The following is a 27,693-nucleotide window of genomic DNA, read 5'->3' as shown; positions in this document are numbered from 1 at the left end:
CAAAGAATAGAGTTTTGCATTCAACATTTAAGCAAAGACATTCTGGAAGTCCGTTGTTTTTGCGGATGAAAGCAAATTTAATCTTTTCAGGTCTGATGGGAAGCCCTGCGTTTGGAGAAAACCAAAGACCGCGCTTCAACCATGTAATTTGCGCTCTACAGTTAAACACGGCGGGAGCAGTGTGATGGTATGGGGTGGCATGTCCTATTCAGGCGTCGGAAATTTAACATTTATCGAAGGGAACATGAATAAAGAGATGTATCTGGATCAGCCAAAAGATAATTTAGTACAAAGGGCGGATAAAAAGGGCATTAGGGATTTGTTTAGATTCTACCAAGGCAACGATCCCAAGCATATGTCTGGCATTGTGAACATTTGTCTTATCTGGAACTGCCCACATGTAGTACAGACACCTGCACAGAGTCCAGATCTTAAGGTTATTGAGAATTTGTGGTCAGTGCTGGAAAATAAAATAAGAAACTACAACATTTCTAGTGCTTCTGATCTGAAGCGCGCACTACAGGAAGAATGGGATAAAAAAAAATAGTTTAAAAAAACTAAAAAAACACGCTTTTATTGCTAATCGAACTAAAAAGTAGAAAATAAATTTTAATGACAAAGGGACCTATAATGAAGTAATAGCAAATCGAACGATCAGTCATAGTCAACTACCTCAGAACAGAATTATAACAAAAATTAAGACATAAATAGAATAATTCAAAGCGTGTTTTTTAGTTTTTTTTTTAAACTATTCTTTATTATGAATGAAAATTATTGTTATCATTGCAGTCAGTGAATTAATGATTCGATATATTCGTGTTATATTTAATTTCTTTCTTATCGACTGTGAGTCTAAAGCTATGCAGTTATCGGCCGTGATAAAGAAGTAATCGGGATGAAGAACTTATTTCGTGGAGGGAGCTTGAGAAACTGATTTAGAAGAATAAATAAAGATTTTTCATTTTACAACCAAATTCACCTTACTTTTTGCCCACAGGTAAAAAAAGAAAATATTAATCCTGGCAATCCTAATAAGGATAATGGAAAACTTTTATCAAATTATTGCATTGTCATCGGTACTTGATAGGTGTGCAAAATTCATAGTCGATCCGATTTTTAGAAGCCAGTGAAAATTAAGCTCAAAGATTCCGTTACATACATACATACATACATACATACAATCCAAGCTAATAAAAGTGTGTTAATTAGTTCCGATTATACAGCAAAACTTGTAGAATCTATGAATTCCCGATTAAAAGCTGTTCAAATCTAAAAAAATATCCCACAACGTATTAGCCGTAATCATGAAATCGAAATACTAATGTGTCTATGTTTTTTTGAATACTTTTAATTTAGTGCATCATTTAAGCTTTGAGGTCACAACTGTAACTGAGTTATTTTAATTTGCCATATCTTTTCTATGAAGAAACATTTTTTGTTATTAAATAAAACATTTTATTTAACAATAAAAAAATACACGATTTTTTTCTGTAATGGAAATACCATAAAATATATTTGATATTTTAATAATTGTTTTTTGCCTGCATCAAATAAGCTGTGAGTCACTGTATGTGTTAGGCTTGGGATTTTTCAGCCCATGTGTTACATCGCGCGCGGCGTGTAATCCATCAGCATCGACTTTTTCTTTAATTTATCTCAATATCGCGATATTTATGGAACGTTTAGCATTCGCCTAAATCTGTACTCGTGTACATAGCTTTCCTGCCACGTTAGGTTGTGCGCAACATCCGTTATATGTACGTGTCAACTTTGCTACCTTAACAAGCGATTATTTCACAATTTGCATATGTACCTCGATGTTTATTCATAAAGAGTTGTTTTGCTAAGTAAACATTTATTGTAAATCCAAATTTGCATTCAACTTGAACCTTAAGCCTACTTTACTGTGTTGTGTCACTGATTGATTAAAATGTTGAATAAACGTAAAATAGTAGTGGCATTTATTCAATAATCAGGCCAATAATTTTATTATGCTTGTAACAACAATGTACACGTTGATTATTTAAAATCTATTTAGTTATATACACCGATATATATTTCTAATCAATATAACTCTAAAATCTCTACTCACTACAAATGCACTTCTGTTTTATCTTTTGCTTTTTTTTGTCTTCACAAAGGCTTACAAGTTTTGTGCACTGCACTTTTTACAATCCCTGATTTTGTATCGCATGCGTATGCATATATATGTATTTATGTATGTTCTCTATATTTGTAATATGTCTATCCTGTCAGTTCACGTACTCGTCTCACATGCCACGCCTACTACAGCTTCAGTCCAAAAGTCCATTTTCAATGATGCCATTGTCATTCTTATAATTGGCCTTACAAAATTCTGCCATACGCGTACACGCCTCCTGCATCATGTGTCCCGGAACTGTCAAAACTATGCGCACGAAATTCGGATAATCAAAGCAAGAGCCAGGCAGACAAAAGACGCTTTGCTCATTCACCAATTCCTCTACGAAGTGGGTATCTGACTTGAATGTGGGGAAATGTTCGACATCTATGCCAACCATCATGTACATGGCGCCTTCGGGCATTGTTGGATTAAGGCCGGGCACTTCCTTTAAGATGGAAAACGCCAAGCGTGCGTTTGCCTACAAATAGAGAAAAAGAAAGAGAGTGTGAGAGAGAGAAAGAGGGAGTTGATCACTTAAGTAATGCGGTAAAGAGAGTAAAATAGCCTAGAACGGGGCGGCGTTAATCCGGATTACCGGCGCAGTTAATTCTGAATAATTTAATAATAATTCGGAATCGGCTTGAAACTGTAGGTCCCTCCATTTTGTGGAACAACATCAAGACGCACACCACAAATAGGATGAGGAGCTCGGCCAAACACCAAAAAATGGTGTACGCGCCAATTATATATACAGTGAAATTCCTTATAACCGGACACTCACCGTCGCAGTGTTTTTGTCCGGCTATGGGAGATGTCCGCTTATAAGGGATGAAGTCACAAAATATATAACACACATATGAATTGAATTGTACATAGTTTATTTAAGAAATTTTTGGAAGTAAAGAATATTTGCATACTTTGGTATTACATATAAATACATATATGTACATATAGCGATTAAGTACAATACATTGTACAAGTCTTTACATTTCAATACTAGTTTGATTGAAAAAATTAGGTAATGCTTGATTGCTTTAATTTAAAATGTTCATTTTCAAAGTGACTCTCGATATTTTTAATGTGCTGAAAAGCTACATAGTCATTTTTTGCATATTGTTTCAAGCCCGCAACAAGTTTTAAAGCCTCATCCTATGATGTTATAGGCTCACTTATTTTTTCTGAAAATTCATCTTCTGAATCACTTATGTCCATAGTATCATCTTGTTGGTCAAATTGAACTTCTATATTGTTGTCCTCAGTGAAAACATTTTGATCCATTTGGAGAAAACCTTTGAACGCAACCATTCGCATGCAACTGACTTAACAAACTGAATGGAAAACTACTCTTAATTTAAAACACAGGACTTGAATGAGTGTATACATGTTAAAAGGGGAATCACCTGTTTCATTTTTATAATGAACAACAAAGCTTGCTTGTGATATTTTTGAATTTTGTCCGTTTATGAGAAATTTTTTTATGAAAATGGTTTGAAATACCTTGTCCGCGTCCGGTTATTAGAGTGTCCGTTTATTAGGATGATATTTGTATGAAAAAATGAATGAAAAACCTGTGTGCCCAAAATTTGTCCGGTTATTGGAGCTGTCCGGTTATAAGGACTGTCCGTAATGGGGAATTTCACTGTATATACATATAAGCCGTTAATAGTGAAAATAATATCAGTCAAATAACCACCACGACCACGCTTACAGGACAATGTCCTTTTCATGAAATTTTCCATAGCCGAATTGCAAAGTGGCTGCCTTATGTCCTCGATAGCCTCACGAATTCCATCTTTGAGGTCTTGAATCGACCCTGGGCTGTTGGCGTAGACCTCCTCTTTCATGTGGCTCCAAAAAAAAGGTCACAAGGTGTTAAATCACAAAATCTCTTTGGTCAATTGTGATCACCTCTTCGAGAGATAACACGGTCCGGAAACTTTTCCCGTAAAAGAACGATGGTTTCGTTGCTTGTGTGGCACGTAGCGCCGTCTTGTTGAAAATAAACGTTGTCCAGATCGTTTGTTTTGTATTGCGAAGAGAACTGACATCAGACTTGTCAAAATCGCGAAAAACAAAGCAACTGTTTTTTAATGGCGTCACCTTAGGTACTCAATTCGTCTTAATCTTCTGTAATAAATCCGCCTTGAATCAACTGTTGAGCTGACACAATTGCAGATTTTTGTTTACAAACAAGTTTTTCTTTTTGTTTATGGGGTTAAGGGGTAGTCAGAATTTTCTTAAAATATAATATCTTTAAATTATTGTATGAAAATTTAAAGTGAATCCGACAAATACTTTTCGAGTTGTTCAATAATTAACAAAGGGCACACGGGCGCTCTGGTAATCGATAGAAAAACTTTGAATGCGTTTTTCTCAAAACTATGTTTTGTGAACTGGTGATCACTGCAACTTAAAAACCGCTTGGTAGGTTTCAATAAAATTTATGCTGCTTTTGAAAAACTCGTGCTTGATCGAAGGGTTTTTTTTCAAAAATTTCAATTTTTTTACCAATTAATTGCCGGTTATTTTCTCGAACATCTGAAAAAATATTTTCTGAGGCCGCCATATTGTTAATTTTGAAAACCAAAAAAAGCTTCGATCAGGCACAAGATTATCTATTAATGAAACTAATTTCTTTTGTCCGATTGATTTTAGATGAATCTCCAAGGACTTGTGATGATCACCGCAAGGGACTTCTGGAGAAATGGGCTCCACGCAGACAGCGATAAGTTTTACAATTATTAATTTTTTTTTTAATTTTGCCAAAGTCAAGTCGAGACATGATGTATTAATGCTGCTATGTTTTTATTTTTGTAACATAAAGCAATGACTAGCAAAAAAAAAATTATAGAAAATCATGATTTTTTTCGTGTCTCTGACTACCCCCAACCACTAATATTAACCTAATCTTACTTTTTTATTTTTGTTTAGAAATTTTTGCTACTTTGACATTCTATTCTTAGTCATATTTAAGGCGCATTCATTAAAGGTGGTGGCACTAGACCAACAACAATGTTCTGTACGTTTAATTGTCAAAGTAAAGTATTGTTTTATTTGTTTGCTAGAAATAATGAATTCGCCTTGTTTCATTCTGAGCTGACAGCCACATGGACACTACGAAAGAAAAAAAAACAACTCAGCTGATTTACCAACACCACCTTTAATAAATGCTCCTTGGTTATATTACGCGGCTCATCTGAGCATGCGTCATGGACACACATCACGACAGTTACGCCTCTGCAATCCGGCATTCTATCAATCTCGCTTAAGCAATATTTCATTTTAATTTCAGCGCAACTTGGTTAACTTACGTGGATGATATTGATCACACCATCAAAGAAACTCTTTGGTGTCTTCTCCAGAATATGCGGCAAAGCTCCTTGTACGATTGTATTGGAACCTAAAATGCGGCCACACATGTTCTTCAAGCCTGAGATGGCATCACTCAAACGGCCTTCACGATCGTGTACGATTATCCAGCCTGTACGCCAGCCGGGCACAAGGAAACGCTTTGTGGTGCCGCTGCATGTGAGCACCGGTACATTCTTAGACAAACTACTAATAGCAATAAATTTCGAGCCCGGAAACACCAAATGCTCGTAAATCTGTAAGATTGATGTATTACAATTTATGTACAATTAAAAGATTTCAATGCCACACTCACCTCATCCGCTATTACGGGCAAATAGTGTCGTTCGCATATGCCCAGTAAATCTTCCAAATGCTTTTGACTGAATACACTACCACAGGGATTACTTGGATTGTTGATAAGCAGCGCTGCTGTCTTGTCATCAATCAAACTTTCTAGCTGACGCAAATCGGCTTCCCACCGACGTTCCGGCAACAAATCGTAGTAACGTATCTCTATATCCAGCCCGTCGGCCAGCGTTTTGTATAGACAGAAGCCGGGACGCGGTACGAGCAGGTTTTGTCCACTATCGCAAAGCACGAGTATGCAATATTCCAATGCCGATGAGCAGCCGCTGCATATTAAAATATTATCGGGATGTATCTCGTCAACACTCTGATGGGCGCTGTATTTGGCGATAGCACGACGCGCTTCTTCGTGACCCTGCGAATGTGCGTAGCCGTTATACTTACCGCTTCCAATGGCTTTCTGCACGGCCTTTATGGTTTCGTCGTCGGCGCGTAGGTTGCCGAACGTTGTTGGATCGCCTTTAATAGAAAGGTAAACAATAAAATACAGGTGAATATAATTGCTTGATATTTTAATTAGTTTTACACAACTCAATTATACTCGTAGAAAGCAATTTATTTAAATGCATACAACGTTGTGTCAACTGCATACATTTAAGAGAATTAAATAGATCATTTTAATTAAACGATTCGTTTTTACCGCACCCTTTAACTTATGTAAAAGCAATGCAAATTCACTAAAAAGGAAAAGAGGCCCTGCTAGTTTTCTTCTATATTTTTATAAAAAAAAAAAAAACACACACACATACATGCATATGTGTTGTATATGTATTTCATTACTTGCCTGTTTATGCGTGCAAAAAACAAACGTTAATGCGCAAAAACCATTCGGACCTAACAGCATCGAAAAACCTGTTATCTCATATAGGCATATTAATTTATTCAAATCATTCAAATGTGGTTTATTTTATATGAATATACATATGCATACGAGTATACTGTTATTGGCACCCTAAAACAAACTAGTATCGCCCAATGAGCGAAATCGGCAAAGTTATCAAAACGATGTTCGCAAATAGCCATAGCCAGAAATATCAGAACTATTCAAAATTGAATGGTGTAGACAAATCTTTATCTTAAATTAAAGGCTCTACACTCTTGAATCAAAAAAAAAACTCTAAAAAACCTATCAGTAGAAAAAACAAGTGATTTCTGGCTTTGGAAAGCGATGACGTGTGTCAAGCGACCAATTCAACATAATCCGCCAATAAAACAGCAAAATGGTATTCACATTTGGGCTAAAAGCGATGCAGAAAAAGCTGACGTATTTGCCAACCACCTGCAGAAAATCTTTCAACCGCACCGAAAAACAATAAATTTCACTCCGCCATCAACTGTACAAGAGTTCGTTAAAATAAAGCATTTCAGTATAGATGAAGTTGCTACCGAAATTTCCAATTTAAAATTAAGGGTGAGTCCAGGGTTCGACTTAATAACCGCCGAAGTTTTGAGAAATATATCAACTAAGGCGCTAATGAAATTGACTTTTATAATGAATGCATGCCTAGATTGGAAATATATACCATTCCAATGGAAAGTATCCGAAATAGTAATGATACCTAAACCAGGCAAAAATCCGAATGAAGTGCCATCTTACCGGCCAATCGCTCTGCTTCCAGTAATGGGTAAACTATTCGAAAAGCTGTTCTCCAAACGCTTAAGATCTATAATTGCATGTAGAAACATCATACCCTCACATCAGTTTGGCTTCCGGGAAAAACACTCTACCGTCGAACAAATACACAGGATAACACATACAATAGAAGACGCGCTAGAGAGTAATAAAGTCTGCTCAGCAATATTCCTTGGCGTTGCCCAGGCATTTGATAAAGTATGGCACGAAGGACTACTTTATAATCGGAATCGTATATAACAAATAGGTACTTTAGAGTAAAGCAAAAGCAGGCGTATTCGGAAATAAAACAAATATTGGCCGGAGTACCACAAGGCAGCATACTCGGCCCAGTACTGTACCTACTCTATACCGCAGACCTGCCAGTACCGAAAATGTGCAAAGTAGCCACATTCGCTGACGATACATGCATCTTAGCTGTTGGATCAACTGAAAACGAATCCATCCAGAAACTCCAGAAGTCCATTGACGAAGTAGTCACATGGACCAAAAATTGGAACATAAAGCTAAATGAAACCAAATCAGTTCACGTGGATTTTACTAATAAAAAAATTATCTACAAACCAGTTCATATTTTGACGGCAATATTGCCAAATGCTAATAGTGCAAAGTATCTTGGCATACCTTTAGATGTAAAGCTCAAGTGGAAAGAGCACGTGACAATCAAAGCTGCTGAGCTGAATCTAAAGGCGCAAAAACTCCAATGGCTAATTGGCAGAAACTCTGAGCTATCAACTCAAAATAAACTCCTCATTTACAACCAAGTGCTAAAGCCGGTGTGGACCTATGGTCTTTAATTATGGGGATGTACTGCAAAGACCAACATCGACATTATACAGCGCCTCCAAAATAGAGTAATCAGGGGAATCGTTAAAGCTCCCTGGTACGTGCGTAATGAAGATCTGCACAAGGACTTAAATTTAAAAACCGTATCAGACACAGCCAATCTCTAAGCATGCTGAAAAGTTAAAAAAACACATTAACGCAACTGAAAGCAACTGTAAAAAGAAGATTAAAAAGAAAGAAACCTCAAGACTTAGTTGTCAATATTGTTTAAGCTACACTTCAAATTGTGAAATGAAAATTACTTATTAGTTTTATACTAGGTGTAATCTTTATGGAATGTAAATAAAAATTTATAACATTTCAATAAAAAAAAAACTCTTGAATTGTGCTCAAGATCTTTTTCCGAGTAATGTATTTTATGCTCATTTCAAATGATAGTGGCAAGGCGCATACCACCCTAAATAGATTCGCCTTGGATAGTGGAGATGCATTAGGTATGTTCATGCAAAAAGTATCCAGTAACTTAATTTCCGAGAATTGTCTCTCAAAGAGGTTAGATTAAGTTAGGTTTGGCAGTCGCATCACACATAGAGACGGCGATGCCACTTAGACCACGAAATGGGTCCGTTGTGAGCCGCAGGGGCTGGGCTGAAATTGAAATTTGAAAAGATCGAGCCAAGGAGCACCAGGGGATTTGGTGGCTCCTAAAACACTCAGGCTAAAAAGCCCATTGTATTTAGAGCTCTGGAAAGATGGTAGATAGTCAAGGAGAAAAGTACCAGAGAAAGAGATAGAAAAGAATAGAGACAGAGACAGAGGTAGTTAGTCCTGTGAGAAATTTCCAGATAGAGATAGTCTTGTGAGAATTTTCCAGATTCTTTGGCAAATCTGTAAATATTCTCTAGTTTTAGAGAACGAATATTACTCATTCTCACGACATCGGAACTCAAAACTCGTAGCCTTGCTCTAGCAAAGCCAGGACACTCACAGAGAAAGTGATCAGTGCTATCCGCCGCCTCCAAGCATGACAGGCACATTGGGTCCTCAATGATTGTAATGGTGGTCATATGCTGACCCCATGGGCTGTGTCCTTTAATAATACCGACCATCAACCGAACGTCTTTCCTTCCAAGTTTTAGTAGAAAGTTTGACAGTTTTCTGTTCGGACTTGTCACAAAACACTTTGCAGTTCTGCAACGTTCTGCAACGTTCTACACCCCGGACCAACGCTCTTTATGTAGATTGTCTACATAATCGTTGATCCAATTTATGATTCCTGCGGAACTGTTTCCGATTATTGGCTCTGGCCATTGTGGGGGAACCGCTGATTCACGGTTGGCCAATTCGTCGGCATTTTCGTTTCCTTGGCACACTGGAGTGTCCTGGAACCCATATAAGTACAAGTCTGTTTTGTCTTGCGACAGAATTAAGCTTCTTCTTACATTCTTGAACAATCTTTGAGGTTTGCTTCGCGTTCTCCAGGGTCTTCAGTGCAGCCTGACTGTCACTGAAAACTCCAATCTGCTTCCCGCTCCATCTTCTCTCGATTATCCATTCGGCTACTTTTAGGATGCCAAAAACTTCCGTTTGGAAAACAGTTGCCATTTTCCCCATATCATAGTTATACTTATTACTATCGTTTAAGTACCATTCGGCTCCAGACTCAAACTATTTCATTCTTGGACCCATCGGTAAAGAAAATATCCGTTAAACCTCCCTGAATGCATTCTGGATTGCTCCATTGCTCAAGCACGTGGCTGGGCTACATTTCTCTTTCCATAATGAACCATCCTGAGCTTTTGACAAAGCGTGAAAGGTTGCTGATACCTCAAGTGTGTAGATTATGTATATTCATTAAGAAGTAGGATCTTAAATATCGGTTCTTGTTTCCACCTCCTCCTCATTCCTACAGCTATGACAGAAATCATGCATGTAAACGCCTAATCTCCTTGCATGATTTCCTATAGGACAATGTCCTCTGAGGGCACCTACTGAGATCCTAATTTGAAGTCTACTCAATTTTATAATATTCTTGGACAGACGTAGATTCTTAGCCTTGGCCATGTTTGGCAAGGTGGACTGGAGGTGGACTGCCCACTAACTGACGACAAATCACAAACGCCTGAGCTGAGGCGAAATGTTACCACGGTCCCAGGGTAGAATTCAGCCGATAAGGAGGTTTGTCATAGTGTTAGTGGGAGCATGCCCCAAATACCACTGGTGCGACGGCACCTTTGATGATGTTTCCGACATTTTGATTTTTACCTCCTTAAAAAAAAGCATAAAACACAAAAGATACATTCAATGTTTTCGATTTGTATTTCGGAAACTGCAGCTATGGTGACTGGAGGGTGTGATTCAGATGCACACAACACTACATCATTGGCCGATTTCTGTTTAATATACTGACTATATGACTTCAAATAAACTTTAAACATTTTATTGAAATATGTATATTTGCTTACGTTCTCCATTTTAATCACAATTTCCATTTAAATTTAGAACTTTGACTCTATTCGCAAATTTGAATTCGTGTTTATTTGTGCTTTACGATCGGCTGCTTTTCTTACTTGCAAATTCCCACAAGTACAAATGTATGCAGTAAAAACGTGCAACTTCCCCTCAAAATGAAATGCCATTTTGCTCTCTCACTTTCCCCTACTTTGCAAGTTTTCTGGGTACATGAACTTGATAATTTGTAACAATTGACAATGACAAATTGTTTGCTTCTTAAACAGACCCATTATCATCAAGAAATCTTCCGATAGAGGTCAATTATGCGTAAAATCTAAATCGATGAAGATTGTTTTTTGTTTTTTTTATGCTCAAGCCCATTGAAAGAAATAAAGACGAAAACGTCATGATTGATCCAAGCGGGCATTGTACGATAATTTCAATCTTTCTGCATTCCATTAAGATGTTGGAAATAATTTCAATCTTCAATGAAGTGTCGTTATGTGGAAAATAGTGCAAGCGCTTGATTCAATAAAACCAATTAAAACGACACTTTCAAGTAATTTCCGTAGAAAATTAATAAGATCGATTAAAAATTACAAAATATATGTATGTATGTACTACTGTATAATGAATTTCACAACGAGTTTACATGAATTTTTTTCTTCTGAGAACGCAGATATTAAGTTCCCCTTTAATAGAGATCAATTACAGGTAAGGAAAATTGCATCTAAAATGAAGAAATGTTTTCAAGGCGAATTTATATAAGGTGGTAGCTATACATATTAAAAAAAAAGACAAAAAGGGCATTTATTTAGTGGTTAAATTGTCAAAGTCAACTGATTACTTCTATAGCCTAGACAGACGATGGCGTTAGTCGGGATTAACGTCTTAATTCGGAATTATCTCAAGAATTAAGTGCAATTCTCATAACATAATTTAAGCGATGACAACATTGCCGACAAAGTACAGTTAATATCTGTTGTGAAAGAAGAGTAATGAAACTTTTAAAGAGAACAACCAGAAAGACTGAAAACAATAATTGCAGCATTAAAATTCTGAAACCATCTGATACGCACAACAGTAGTAAGTATTTTATAGCATTTTCGGTTTCTTTTTAAGTTGAAAAATGCGTTTTACCAATTTCAGCTGGCAACCAAGAAGAAACGTTCGACCTGGCTGGAGTGGGACGAGGGAGTTTTCCACATTTCTCGTTCTCTTCTCGATGTTATGGATGCAATGCTAGTTTGCACTAATACGTTCGAAATTACATTAATTGCTTTGATATTTCAGAGCAGTTTGAGAAATTGCAATTTACGATTTTTTTTTAATAAATAAATACCTAATTATTTCTTAGTATCAGATCCGTATTTGTCGCCTGCGGTCCATCTTTTACTGACAAATATTTTCAATAAACAAATCAGTTGTTTACTAATCCACGTAACAACCGTCTGTCACACTACAATTTTAATCAGAATTAACTGCGCCGGTAATCTCGATTAACGCCGCTGTCTATCTAGGCTGTTAGGCGAATTACTTAAGGAAAGAAAACTAGAAATAATAATTAATTGTTTCGCTTTTATTTTTTAAGAAAATTTAAGAGTCCCGTTATTGAACATTGAATTTGCATTATTAAAATGTGACACGAATGTATGTGAGGTGGCTAAGAGAAGTAAAACAGAGAGTAAAAATGGAAAAGATTTGTAAAACAAGTTAGTGAATGTTAGGTTAGGTCAATGTAAACAAGGAAGATAATAGAAAAAAAGTGTGAATAAGAATCTACTTACATCAGCTCAACAGTCAAATTTTCTGTACCCACCAATGCTATAAAAGAAATAAACTCAGCTGCTCTAAAAATACCACCTTATATGTAAGCAGAAAGAGTTCTATCGAATGAATACTTAACCTTTGCCAAACAGCAAACAAATCGTTGTAAAATAGAAGCAAATATAAAAACGCTATGAACTTACAAGGTGAAGTCCAAAATAAACAAGACTGAGCTAAAATAGAAATGACAGGAGCTTTGTTCTGATAACTTCGAGTTTATTTATTCAAAAAAGTGCCCTCTGGCCTCGATACAGTTTTGCGCGATCTAAAAGCTTTTCGAGAGAGTGCTTCAGGTTATTGACCGGAATGTCCTTCAGGATGTCGATACAAGCCTCTTGGATGGCCTCTACGGACGCACAACGGTTTCCTTTCATGGCCAAATGCAATTTTCCGAGTAGGTAGAAGTCACAGGGAGGCGTATCAGGCGAATACGGTGAGTGATTTATGGTTAAATTCGATTTCAAGTCAATAAGACAATCACAAGAGTGGATCGATGAGATGGTGCAATAGCATGCACTAAGCGCCAGCGAATGCCATGCAACAAACGCTTCAAAACACCAAGATAGAAAAATACGTTGACGGTTTGGTCCGTTGGCACGAACTCCTTGTGGACAATTCTCATGGAATTGTAAAAACAAATGAGCATCGACTTGATTTTTGACTTCTCCAAACGCGATTTTTTGGGTGGTGGCTTGTCTGCGGCCTTTCAATCCGCACTTTGGCGCTTAGTTTCAGTTTCATGTTGGAGACACCACGTTTCATCACCAGTTACAATGTTGTAAAGGAAGTTCTTGTCTTTTCTCGCCTCTTTAATGAGGTCTTTCGAATGTTGAATTCTGAGCAATTTTTGCTCCTCAGTTAATTTGTGCAAAATGAAACGTGCACAGACCCTTCGTAAGCCCAAATGATCAGTTAAAGCCCGATAAATCGATGTTTTGTAGATATTCAACTGCGATTCCATGAATTTCAACAATTTCGTTGGAGTTTTCGGTGATTACTGAATTTGGGCGTCTCTTATGTTCATTGTCATTTATCTTAAAATATGACATATCGTTGTTTTTCCCTAAAGGAGACATTTTTTGTTTGTTTCAAGGTGCATTATACTCAAGTACCCAGTTGGTAGTACTTCTTTTTCAATGGAAGGTGATGCGGTCTAATGTACATACATGTGTATGAATTATCATTCTGGCCACGTGTGGATTAGAGGCGCTCGAGGAATCTTCTAAGGTTAATAAAATATCAGCTCTTGCCCTTACAGGACACTGTCCGCGAGGTTTGCATGCTGTGTAACTCGGCATTACTTCAAGCCCTTTTTGCGTTAGCTGTGGGGGGGATGAGGTCGAGTTATCCGAGGGCCTTCTCCCGCGGGGCTTATAGTTAGGCATCTTGGCTCTCATTTAATTGCTACGTCAAACTGAAGCGGTTAACACAATTGCAACTCAGTCACCGTTGAGTCGCCATCCACAAATTTGCCCTCTGCCTTCACTTCTGTCATATTAGTTTCCTCCTCCTCATCACAAAGGACTAATTTGATTTAATCGTCCCAGTGTGCCATCTATCTTTTAACCTACCTACGCTATATTCGAATGTCGTTTTGCGAGACCAACATTTTGATACCCACTGTGGACCTGAAACTTCAAATAATAGAAAAACTTTCTTTTAATAGCAATCGCCATGAGGAGGCAATGTCAAAAAAAAAAATATTCTTTTACTCTATGGAATTAAAAATGCAAAGCAAAAAAATGTTTTCTCTTCACAAAAAACGGTCATAATGACGTTTCGCCGGTTTAGTAAGAATGCAATCGAATTTACTACTCATTAGTATAGTTTTAGTGCCTTCTTCTTACACAACACTGTAGCACGAGCCGTTCGCATGGCATTTCGCTAATCAGCAGAAAATATTCCCTGTATTTGCATACACAAGCTTTCTATTGCTAAAATGTAACATCTGCTGAGACTATATCCATGTGCTTATACTCGTATGTATGTAAATGCGAGTAAAAAACATGAAACTAAGTAACTGGTCCCGGGTCAGCGCACGCGCATTAGCGGTGACTTAGTAAGTATGCGCCGTTAGTTGCCTGGTAGGGAAAACTTGACTAATGAATTACTTGTGATACACCACATTTCCGGTTGATTGAGATTCCCACTAGCTTCCATGTAGCGGTAAAATTATTTTCGAAATGGTCATACATTTGTTGCTAAAGAATTTATATTTATGCCTGTAAGAACCAAGGGCCAACTATAAACCAAGAAATGAAAGACCTAGACACAATAACGATGAAGCGGTATTAGCTGTCATCCGCTTTAAATATAATACTATGACTAGCATTTCAGAGAGACTATGACTAGCATGGAGAGACTTTCATAACAGACTTTGCGGAAATAGAGAAAAATGTTGATTGAAATAATGTTGGCGATATTGGCAAAAAATTGTGATTTTTTATTAATACTTTATTGGTTTAAAAACTATTGTTTTCCAGGACTCATTTATACCAATAATTTTCTAGATACAATTTTTACTAGGCTCCCTATTGCGAAAAGCAATAGAACTTCTGAGATTCCATTAATCTCAATCTGCGCATTTGTTAAATTTTCATAAAGGACTATCTTATCGAATATTCACATTTACCTGTAGTTCAGGCAATGGACATACATACATATGTCTCAGGTGTCAGTGTAAGAAAAAACATTGCATTTCAGTATTGGCTTTCCGAGCTGTCGGGGGAATTTTGAAGAACACTGCTGCTGACTATGTAGCTTAGACTAATTAGCAAGGAACAATCCTTTAATGAATTGGAAAATCTCAATACTGTGGAAATCAGGGATCTTATAAAATTTGTAAAAAGTACACACTGGTGCGGTGGTGGTTTTAGGAGAGACAAAGACAAGGTCCCCACGCGGCATCACAATGGGCTATGCGCCTTAGTGTATCCCACAGTGGACAACCGCTTCAACCTAACCTATCTCGAGACCTTCTTGGCAGTTTCTGGCTTCATCTCATGAACGGCTCGGACGATATTCATTGGAAGAGTCCAAATCATTTCTGGATTAACCTCACATTATAGATCGTTCATGGTAACCCCCAATACAGTCAAGGGAAGTCAAATCATAAAAGAGGTGTCGCTGCTGATACTATTTTTTTTGTGTTCACTCTAGTAATATACCGGTGATATGAAGGCGTGTATATGAGGTCTCGATTGCAGTAGTTGACATTCGTTTGAAGCGTAAATATCCTTTTTTATCTGACGTCAAAAATATCTACGTTCGTCTCGAAAAAACAGCATTCCCGCAAATTCATGCTTCATTATTACCTTCTAAAGCTGCAGATTTGCAATGAACTGGAAGAGAGGGAAACGCTAGAACACCTTTTATGTTCTTGCCCTGCGTTAGTTAGAACCAGATTAAAATGCTTAGAAGCTTTACAATATGAGAAGTTAGAATGCCTCTCGGGGATAGAGCTTCAGAGTTTACTTAGATTCGCAAAAGACGTAGACGTATTACAAGATGTCAACTGCAAAGAAACGTAAAGATCTAGCTCCATTTGGCAACACTAAAGTCCAATAGGTCTATGTGATGGCCTTCAGCCAGCCAGGTCAACCTAACCTAACCTTATCGAGTGAAGAAAAATACAGCTGAAAAGTGTCGTATATTGATCAACATTTACGGTAATCACGCTCCATTGAATACAACTTGTAAAGAGTGGTGCCGACGTTTCCAAAGTGGCAATTTCGACGTGAGTGATAAAGATAGTGAAGAGGCATCAAAAATATTCGAAAATACTCAACCAAAACAATTATTAGATAAAGACGCATGTCGAACTCTTGATGAAATTTCTAAAGAGTTGGATGTTGACAGATCAGCCGACGGTAAACGTTTGTGCGCAATGGGAATGGTCCAGAAAGCAGGTGACTGGGTGCCACAGGGAGGCAGGTGACTGGGAGAGGGATATCGAGAGACGTTTGGTGAAAAATATTCATGCTTCAAAGGTTACGTTGTGCATCTGGTGGGATCAGCAGGGTGTCATCTATTATGAACTCCTTAAACCGTCTAAAACCATCACTGACGATCGTTACCGACTGCAGCTAATGCGTTTGAATCGAACTCTCAAAAGAAAAAAACGGCCGGAATGGGACGGTAGACATGACAAACTGATTTTGCTGCATGACAACGCCAGGCCACATGTTGATAAATCGGTCCAGAAATATTTAGAGGAACTGAAATGATAAATCGTGCCCCACCCGCGGTATTGCCAAAACATTGCACCTTCGGATTACCATCTGTTCCGATCAATGCAGTCAGCCCTTATTGTAGAGCGGTTCACTTCTCACGAGAGCATCGCAAACTGGCTGAATGAATGAATCAAATCAAAACAACTCGAATTTTTCGTCAGAGGAACTCGTATGCAGCCTGAAAGATGGAGTAAAGTTGCAGCTTCCAAAAGCACACTACTTCACATAATTTCATGTGTTATTTAATTGTTTGAATAATTCGTAACTTTGGCTAAGAAAGGACGGAAAGTGAGGGTATCAATAGTGAGGATATCAATAGATAAGTGAGGGTATCAAAATGACGAACATTTTTAAACGCAAATTATAAATTCGGTTTGGTTTACGTGCACAAACAGAAAATACAAAATGGAGTAGAAAAAAAGGTCAATCTTATCTGCGCCTAGATAGAAACATTTAATTTTGCAAAGATAATAATTAATTAAACATTTAAAGTTGATAAAGATAATAATAATTCAATAGTTCAGATTCCTTCAGAGGAATAACCATTTAGCCTATATAACAGTTTGAAGGCATTTTGGGTAAGAATGATAGAATACAAAATTGTAGCCATCAGAGAGGAGTGACGCCACAGTGGTGCAGCTGCATGAGGGAAATATGAAAATGTGAAGAAGAAGGCAAGAAGAAGAAGAAATTACACAAATGTTATGACACACCCACACCGATTCTGTCAAATTCACTGAGAGCGAAATAGCGGTACGAGATGAGCGCCACACTTTGTACATCGTGTATTTTGGCTATTTTTGATACTATTGGCTCCCCGCCTAAATAGCCCGTTTGGATTATTTGGAAAATTGTTGAGGATTTTTGTACTATGTACCTATGTATGTATGTGGGAAGGATCTCTCCGAGTCTTTTGATACCGAAAGTGGTTTCAGACAGGGTCTGTCGTGTGACTTCTTTAACCTGATGTTGGAGAGGATCGTACGAGCCGCAGAACTTAATCGCTCTGGCACAATATTTTATAAGAGCGTACAATTGTATGGCGTATGGTAGAAGGACTTGACTTCATTTGGTGTGTCCAACTAGCGCCGGTTAGCATGAGAAAGAAGCGACTGTCGGCTTTGTAAAACTCGGCCAAAATCGCGTAAGCGGTTATCGCGCCAATTAAGAAGAAGAAGTATGTATGGATGTATGTAGTCTATAATGTATCGAAAAAGGAGCAGATTTTTATGCTGAGCTTCTCTTCTATTGTAATTAAAATTTTTTTTGGTGGGTGAGTTATGGTTCAAAATGTCTCCGCACAAATGGCAGTTCAATAAACACCAGTGTTTAGTGAGCATCGTAAACTCGCCCGACTATCCGTATGCCACATTCAGTTAAATTTCGAGATTTAAACATTTCCCTACGGGGTCTGCTATGAACAGGCAAATCTCAAACAAAAAAGGTAAGCGCCAACGATTGATAACATTTTCGAGAGTGGCTTAGTAGTACGTACATACATGCATATGTACATACACACACATATATATGTAAAAAAGCTAAAACTTGAAGTAGCTTAAAAAGTAGTATATATTTTACAGTACTTAATTATGTATATTGTTTTATGGCTGAAGCAACTTTTTATGTTAATTAAACTTCGAGCAACTATCGAGAATATTTCTCGATTTAAATAAACAATAAACGGGTTCGCAAAATGCTGCGCGGAAAGTTATGCATAGAGATTTAAAAATATTTTCCAGCAAATTATCCATAATTAATTAAAGGCTATTCAATGGAATGCTGCGTAAACAAACAGCAACGAAAAAAATACAAAAACAAACATTTATTTCACAACAAGTCACAAGTAAGTTGTTGCACCTGTTCACACAGGCTGCCCAATCTAATGCGATGCAATTATTTTGAGTAAAATCGGCCGATGAGTTAACGAAAATTGATAAATTTGAGTTGCGTGATTTGAGCGCATAGTCGCTACGCTGATTGGTCGACCAGCGAAGGTGTGTTCGCAACGTTAATGCTGCATTGATACTCACACATAACTACATATGCGCACACATGAATATTTATAAAACGTACATATTATTCACTCTGTTCACATACATACACACATATGTCGCGTAAATGAGGCCGAATGTGGGCAATGGTGTCGTCAAAAATGTTGGGTGCGAAGAAAAACGTGTTTACGCATTCAAACGTAGGTACTTTTGCATGGATGTATGTACATATGTATGTGTGCATATGTGTATGTATGGCCACAAATTTATAGGATAAACAGGCATTTGGGGTAATTTCCAGAAGGTTAAGAAAAGAAACAGCGTCGCCTTGAGTAAGCTTACCAGCACAGGCAATACATACATACGCACATACACATACACAACTTTAAACAGAAGCAGTCAAAATTGATTCCAAAGCCTATTTATACAAGGTGATATCAATAGCGCACATACGATTTGGTGCTTCGTATGGCAAAGTGAACTACCCACAAGTGAACGCGCACTAATGCCCAGGGTTGTTATAATTTCGTTCACATAAAGGAATCGAAATATATAGAGACATGCCTAAATGTATATACCAAAATACTCAAAATGATGAGAGGAATCGATTTATAAATGTGCGCCCGTGCTTCCGTATGAAATCGGTCAATAACCACGTCCATTTGTCATATTACGGTTATTTTCAAAAAAAAAAAAAAATATCAAAATTGAAAAGTAATGAGCCTTATTTTTTTAAGCAGTTTTATTAAACCTTTTGGCTTATACAACAAATATTTTTCAAAATAGGGCCCTTGAGCGTCAATAAACTGCTGGTAGCGGTCCTTCCACTACAGGAAACATTTTTTAAACTCATCCGCCGGAATCGCGTTCCATGCGGCTGTCACAGTTTTTTGGATCGCCTCGATGGAGTCGAAACGCCTCCCCTTCAGCTTTCTTTTCAGGCGCGGGAACAAGAAGAAGCCCGGAGGGGACAGGTCTGGGCTAAAGGGAGGGTGGGGAAGCACCGAAACCCCCTCTTGACCAATGCAGAGGTGCAGAGAAAGGCGGTGTGCGCCGGCACATTGTCGTGATAAAGGGTCCAATTGTTGACGAGGTCGGGCCGAACCCGGGCGACGCGGTTTTTCAGCCGAAGGAGCACTTCTTTGTAAAATGCCGCGTTTACCTGGAGGTACAAACTCCTTGTGGACGATGCCTCGAGAGTCGAAAAAGCTGATCAGCATGGTTTTGACCTTGGACGCCACTGCAACGCCACTAACACACTTTTAAAACAGCTTTCACGCGCGGAGCGATGTTGACTGCACCGCTGTTGCTAGCGAACTGGGACCGGTTTCTGGTGGAAGTGGAAGGTCCAACGATCATTTTCCCCCACCAGCCGATTCGGTTGATCGCTTGGCAGACGCTCCGCGTGGGAAGGCTCATTACTTTTCAATCAAACCCTGTATGATATAGATATGAGATATGAAAAAACGTGATTCAAAATATATAAGTCCATGTATCTCTTAATAAAACCTTTTGACTTAATGAAACTCGCAAAACTGAGCTCACCTAATTTAGATACATAAATGATACATAAATATTTTCGAGATCGTATACAAATCACGTTCACGTTTTATAAAGGGTCTTTAAAAAGTGACACCTAGATGTCAGTAGAGAATAGTTTCTAGGCGGTACCTTTTTCATGTCATCTTTGAAATTTATCAAGTAGACAGATGTACAATTTTACACGATAGAATAACGCGTTAAAATTATTCAAGCTTATTATGAAAATAGTCGATCTTTAAGAACAACATATTGCAAAATACGTGATTTTTTTGGTGGAAATAATCGTCCAAATGAGTTGATAATTCAAAGGTTGGTGAAAAAATTTCAAGAAACTACTGGTTCTGTCGAGGATAGAAAAAGGATTGGCAGACTAAAAACTGGACATTCTGTTGAGAATATTGCTGCTGTAGCGCAAGGTGTTGTTGAACAACCTTACCTCAACAACACCCACGCGCCATCTCGCCCTATTACTGGATAACGCCTTCACCTTACAGCTTAGCCCGAGTTAAGCCGTCTTGCGATTCAGGTTTCTTTTGGCCTGCCAGGCGCTCTTCCTCTAGCTGTGAGTGGGTTTCATTCCATTGCCTTCTTCGCTATGTTACCGTCTTCTTGGCGTACAGTGTGATCAATCCACTTCCATTTCTGTCTTTTAATCTAAATGCCTAGTAACGCCATGTTTGCTTTTTCGAGCAATTCCTTGTTTGGCATTATTTTTGACCAGAAAATTCGGAATATAATCCTTAGACAGCGGTTGACAAAAACTTGTAAGCGACTGGTTATAGCGGTGGTGATTTACCAGCAGCACAAATTATAAATTCTGTACAGCAGTACCGACAGCACATTCGACTTGAAGAGTCTAACCTTTAAACTGGAACCTTGGTTGTTGTTTCGCCATACTGAGTACAACATCCCGAATGCCCCAACGGCTTTTTCGATTCGTAAGCATATCGCACCCTATATACAAAAGGGGCACAACTCAAAATTTTCCACACTCGAGCTTGACTTGTTTACAGTAGCACAGAAAACAAACTATGTGACATATCACGCTGAAATTTGCCATGTAATTTATTTTTGCCATATGTCATCCGCGGACCGTTTTATTGATAACGTCTCGTTCACATTTGAGCTTCTGCTCATTTTGAGTTGTGACCCTTTTGTATTTAGGGTGCGGTATGTCTACATCCCTGGCACAGCCCGGGGTAACTTTACTGCCGAGGAAAGTAAATTCCTAAACTGTTTCCAATTAATTACAACAAAAAATTTAAATATCGAAAAAAATTATCCCAGGAATACCTCGAAAAACATTTCCTTTAACAAATGCATTTCGATTTTTTTGTTTCAGATGACTCTGTTGCGAGTTAATCTCTTTATTGGGTCTTTGGTCGAGTTCTTCCTTCAGTATGTGTTGTGCGTATTGATATTTTTCCATAAAAAGAGAGACCTACAGTTTGATGCCGCCTCTGATCGGTAGATGTTTTTTTATAAGGAGCTTTTCTTGTCAGAAATACACTCCTCCTGACGAGGAGGGGCTGCTATTAGACAAAACCTTTTTATAATTTGGTGTTTAACGGTGCGACGTACAGTTTTAAGCCGACTCCGAGCGGCAGATATTTTTGCCATTGCCTGTCGAACGGCGACCGCTACTAGAAAAAACTGTTTCTATTATTTTGGTGTTTCATGTATGGAGATTCGAACCTACGCACTTCCGAATGGTAGTCGCGCACTTATCCGCCGCGACCAATATTTAATTCCCTCATAAATACGAGAGAAAATCGGAAAAATCAAAAGGAACCGCAGAAGTAAAATTTATCTGAGTATAAATGCAAATGAAATAATTATAACACTGACAACACCGCTTATAGTGGCGCGAACAATCATTTAACGGTTCTGCGAATAGTTACGGTATACGAGTATAAACTGTCAGTTAGGCTTGATCACTTTCCGTAATGTGTAACTTGAAACTTGGAATTAAAATGTATGCCTATTGACTATTACGCAACAACTAAATCTCGTTACGTGATCAAGACGTTTCGGATTTTAATACAGGAATATAGGGTGTCTAAAAACGGACAACAAAATAATCGCTTTCTTGAGGAGTTGTACGAACTCTGTATGGTAATATACACCTTTCGAATTAGTGCGGCTCTAGTGAATTAGAAATTATAACTGGTTTGCGTTCCCTCACTTTTACCTTTTATAATCATCTCTCATTCGATTACTTAATCTGATAGAAAAATTTCCAATAAAAACAAAAATGCTTTTATAGTATCATCTTATTTTACTGCTTTTAGTCCAGTTAAAAGATATGACACGCTTGAAGCTTTAGAATAGTCGACCGGTAGTAAGTATTGCTTCTGGTCACTCTCACAATGTAGAGAATACAAAAATACTACTCTGTTCTTGGGGAATTTGCCAAAATCAGTTGTTTTGAGTGACGTTAGAACAGAAAATAAACAAGCCTTTGTGCGCAATTTTTAATTTAATCAAGATATACTTTATGTATCTACTACAGGTAGGGCACCTCTGCCATGTTAACAGTACTTTATATTTTATAACCATTAGTACTTTAAATCTGTTGTAAAAAGAAAACCCTTGCACAGGAAAGTTGGGTCTGGAAATGAATGATAACATAAAAAGTCAGTGCATTCGCGTTTTAGCAACTCCGTCACTGTTGGGGGTTATATTACTTGGTAATCAGCATCAAAACAATAAAAAAAAATCAGCCTCGAAATCCAGCAAAGAATCTCTCTTGCCAACAATAGCTATTTTGGACTAAGTAGGCAACTGAGTCGTAAAGTCCTCTCTCGACGAACAAAAATCACTTTTTATATGCTAAGTCCTCTCATCATGCCCGTTTTATTGCATGGCACAGAAATTTGGTCATTGTTATTATTGTCTGATATACACTGATTCGAGTGTACCAGAGAAAGATTCTTCCGAAGGATTTATATACCATTGCGCGTTGGCGATGGCGAGTATCGATGGAGTGAAGAGCTGTATGAGCTTCACGCAGACATGAACATCGTGCAGCGAATGTCATACGAATGAACATAAAGAAAGTATTCGATACAGTCGCCGACGATGGTCGCAGAGGAAAAGGACGGCTTCCACTGGGTGGAAGCACCAAGTGAGGAAAAATTTGGCTTCACCTGGCATTTCTAAATTGCATTGCCTAGTCTGTAAAAGAAGCGACTAGCGCGGTTACTATGCCATTAAAGAAGAAAAAGAAGTTAGCCGAGTTATCTGCGCTAAACAAAATAATAAGAAATACTGTATTGCGCGTTAAATTGTGAAGGGACGAGTGGTAATGAAGCAGATGCAGTTTTTTCCTTGCTTCCACTTGCTTTCGCTTATTCTCCTTCTGCTATTTGTTTTGTTTCTATGCTGACGTCACGAAATAGGGATAGCGCAATGCTGTATTCTGTCATTTTACGGTCACACTCAAGTGAATGTCAATCAAAATCATCCTTCACTAAGGTGGCCTTCTTCCCCTCACGGACTTATCCGCTAATCAAGCATAGGTCGCGGTTGTATGCGGGTAGATTTATGCCGAATTTCTTCTTCAAATTTTGACTTTGTATGTTTTTGCTCTGAAAAAAAAGTTTCGCCTTGAAAAATTGCAGTTCGCACTATGCATATCTAGATCCAAAAAAATCGTGCGGAGAGTATACTCATTCAAAGTTTCTCTCTCAGATTATCTGAAAATAAAATTCTGTAACACTCACAGTTCAATTATGGATATAACTCATTACTTAGGTCCCCAATGAATAGCTAAAATCTTGAAACTTCTTTTTAAAGAATCTAGTACGACCTAAGGGGCATACCGAATGAGTCTTATAAACAGATGAAGATTCTAGGCAATATACTACCCATAGATTGGGTGAAAAAACAATTCTTCCATCTGAGGAAACTCTACGTAGATTTCACAATCTGAATAACACAAATCCTGGAAGAATTGTTTCAGAAACCTTTGCAAATAAGGGCTCAGAAACTTATGTTCCTCCAATATCTCCATCATTAACTTGGACTTTTTTTGGACTTTGTAAAGAAATGTTTGACACATTCATATGTCAGTATATAGAACTATCACAAGCCCACATAAAGAAAAAAAAAATGAAAATTTGACCTTGCCTGCGTGCCTTTATATATATATATATAATTGGCGCGTACACCCTTTTTGGGTGTTTGGCCGAGCTCCTCCTCCTATTTGCGGTGTGCGTCTTGATGTTGTTCCACAAATGGAGGGACCTACAGTTTCAAGCCAACTGCGAACGGCAGATATTTTTTCTTTCTAAATGGTTTTTATGAGGAATTTTTTCATAGCAGAAATACACTCGGAAGTTTGCCATTACCTGCCGAGGAGGGACCGCTATTAGAAAAAAACTTTTTCTACCATTTGGTTTTTTCATGCATGAAAACTCGAACCTGTGCCCTTGCGAATGATAGTCACGAACCAACTCATTCGTCTACGGCGTTCGCCTCCATTTAGGATAGAAAAAATCAAATACGCGCGAAGTTAGAATCTTTACGTCTCACTTTCATAATTTGAATTAAATACAATTGTGGGTTCGAAACCGACGTAAAGAACGGTACTCGCGGTACCTCACGGTACTTTTCCAAAATGTACCTACTTTCCCTGTTTCTAAAACAAAAACGAAAAAAAAATATTATTCCTCAACCCCAAAAACTTATCCTTTCTATCCAAAGAAGGCGTTGTTCCTAAGCAACGACAGATTGGCACTCCCACTATTTAGAATGCGGCAGGCTAATCACCTACCCTGCCAGAAATCAAAATAGATTGAGTCTTGTCGAGGCCCTATGCTCCCGAGAGGAGTGAACAAGGAAAAAAATATATATAAAATATGGGTTTTGAATAACACGGATCCAATTAGTGATATTATTTGAGAGCTGGTCGTAATATTATACAATAATAAAAGTTTTATTCAGAAAAAGTTAGGTAAAGTTGCAACTCGGAATTCGAAAATAATTTTCACGCACAATTTTTTGGTTTTGTAAAATTTCCCGAATGTCGACATGCCGAGGTAGTAAGCCTGATTAAGTTACAAATCAAATCGGTACTGCATCAGCTGTCTTGTGTTAACTTTCATTTCCTTGACTTGTAAGGAACTTTAGTTCCCTTAAACTGCAGCCAGAGTTTAAAATAAAAATAAATTTTAATAAAAGTAAGTATGAAAGTGCCCGGTGGAATTCGTTGTCAACTGCAGGCTAAACAAAGCAAAGGCGAATGCATACGGTATGGGGGAGTTCGCAAATCTCCAGGCGCACTAAATAACGAATATTCGGCTCATGTGCGAAGTCCGTATTGTTGTACGGAAGCGAAACATGACTAGTCTCTAACACCATCACACAGAGGCTACAATCCGTCAACAACAAATGCCTTCCCATCATCTGCAGAATTTTCTGGCCAAACACCATCAGCAACGATGTGCTGATTAACGAACGAGGAACCCATTCTTAGGCAAATCAAACGCAGAAATTGGCGATGGATAGGTCACACACTGAGAAAACCACCAGATAGCATCACGAGAATGGCACTCGACTGGAAAACGCAAGGGAGCAGAGGTCGCGATCGACCAAAAAACACTTGGAGAAGGTCGATGCAGATGCCGACATCTCATGGCACGGTGCAAAAACAACAGCACAGAACCGTGTACGATGGAAGAGTCTTGTCGAGGCCCTATGCTCCCGAGAGGAGTGAACAAGGAAAACAAAGTATGAAAATGAGTTTATTTTCGAGTGCTTTATTTTTTTTTTTTTTTGCTTTGAAGAAATTAAATCAACTATATTAATTTTTTCGTTACCGAATAAGGGAGAAGAAGTGCATTCATTTTTAGAAAGTTTGCCAAGATAACGAATGACGAAATATTTAATTACCGAAACTGGTTTGAAGAACCCTAATGTGAGAAAAGTACGAATAAAAATAATTAATTAATTATAATTTTTTTATTATATTTATTATATTATTATTTTATAAAAAAATTATATATTAAATAATTTAATTAATTAGGTATAACTTTTTTAATTATATATATCTTTTTTATTATATTTATTATATATCATATTATAAAAAAATTATAAATAATTTAATTAATGATAATTTTTTTAATTAATTATAATTTTTTTAATTATATATACTTTTATTTATATTATTTTTTTATTTTTTATTATTATTTTTTTAATTATCTATAATTTTTTTATTATATTTATTACATATATAATTATTTTATAAAAAAATTATAAATAATTTAATTAATTATACTTTTAAATTATTTAATATAAATTTTTTTTATTTTAAAAATTATATATATTGTTTTATGAATAAGCTTCCATTGTAACACTTTTATCACTGACAGTTCATTCAGCTCGGCTCTTAATGAAGGATATCTGACAAAAGAGCGGCATTGAAAACGGCATTTACTCACCTATGGTTAACGGTATCATCGGCTTTTCAGGATTCGGTGTGATTTTCAATGATTCCACAATGCCACGTATACGATTATGTGTTTTGTTGGCAATTTTCGAGGACCGGATATTCCATCCTTTGCGTACATTCTGATTCAGTTTTAGGTCGCCGTTACTGCTGTGATTGTTGGTTAAGTTGGCGCTTTCAGTTTGGAACGCCAAATTATTACTATCTAAACCAGTTGCCGGCATTATCACACACAAGGATATGCGCAAACCACAATATTTCTTGAATAATGTGCGTAGAGTTTGGAACTTTTTTTAAATTTAAAGATTGAACTTTTTATTTCGCTTGCACACTTATTTCTACTACTTTACACTTTTCACCAAAAAAATTGGCTTCCAAAATTGAACAGTTCAAAACCAAGGCGCCTACAATATTATTTGGAAGAATTTAGTTCATTTAGTTCACAAATTCATATCCTTTCGCTACATTTCATGGTGGCACCACAGAAGCGCACTTTTTTAACATCAATAACTTTTTTACCACAAAAAAGGTCCTCTGTGTGACAGTCAGTTATAATTATATTTGTATGTGCCTGTGTGGACCATCTATTTTTAACAGTTACTTGCGTTTCGCATCGAAATATCTGAATTTCACCGTATTCAAAATAAAATCTGCGTTACATTTAAAGCTACTTGCTGTTGCTGTTGTTGTTGCTGTTGGTGTTACTGCTTATTTTCAGCCTTTCTGCTTTTACTTTAATAGTTGTTAGTTAAATTCTTGCCTGAATTAAACTGATCTACTTGTCTGGTTAGGTTGTGCTTTTAAAGCTAAATATTAAAATGAATACAAATTAAAATATCCACACTTGTTGTTGTAGCGCTACCGAACAGGTGTACGCGCATGTATTACATGCGCTACAGTGTTTGATACACAGTCTA

General features: G+C 37.4%; 1 protein-coding gene across 1 annotated transcript; it reads right to left on the bottom strand.

Moving 5' to 3' along the window:
• Positions 1–1,567: 1,567 nt before the first annotated feature.
• On the bottom strand, positions 1,568–27,529 carry LOC128857140 (tyrosine aminotransferase). Its single transcript, XM_054092736.1, has 4 exons — positions 26,769–27,529; positions 5,808–6,319; positions 5,455–5,748; positions 1,568–2,621 (listed from the first exon to the last, which is right to left on the bottom strand). Exons 1-4 carry the CDS (start codon positions 26,998–27,000, stop codon positions 2,295–2,297), a joined length of 1,365 nt encoding a protein of 454 aa, XP_053948711.1. The 5' UTR covers positions 27,001–27,529; the 3' UTR covers positions 1,568–2,294.
• Positions 27,530–27,693: the final 164 nt, after the last annotated feature.

This window comes from Anastrepha ludens, chromosome 3 (assembly GCF_028408465.1).
Source record: "Anastrepha ludens isolate Willacy chromosome 3, idAnaLude1.1, whole genome shotgun sequence".
Taxonomy (NCBI): Eukaryota; Metazoa; Arthropoda; class Insecta; order Diptera; family Tephritidae; genus Anastrepha; species Anastrepha ludens.
The sequence above is the reverse complement of the archived record's forward strand: the minus strand, read 5'-3'. Positions and strand labels throughout refer to the sequence as shown.

What these genes read in the sequence shown, in the direction of transcription:
- LOC128857140 (XM_054092736.1), bottom strand. Translation starts at nt 27,000, where the DNA reads ATGCCGGCAACTGGTTTAGATAGTAATAATTTGGCGTTCCAAACTGAA. An exon ending in GATGATACCGTTAACCATAG is followed by an intron (nt 6,320 to 26,768) that starts GTGAGTAAATGC and finishes TTTCTATTAAAG; the next exon opens with GCGATCCAACAACGTTCGGC. An exon ending in GTGTGATCAATATCATCCAC is followed by an intron (nt 2,622 to 5,454) that starts GTAAGTTAACCA and finishes CTCTATTTGTAG; the next exon opens with GCAAACGCACGCTTGGCGTT.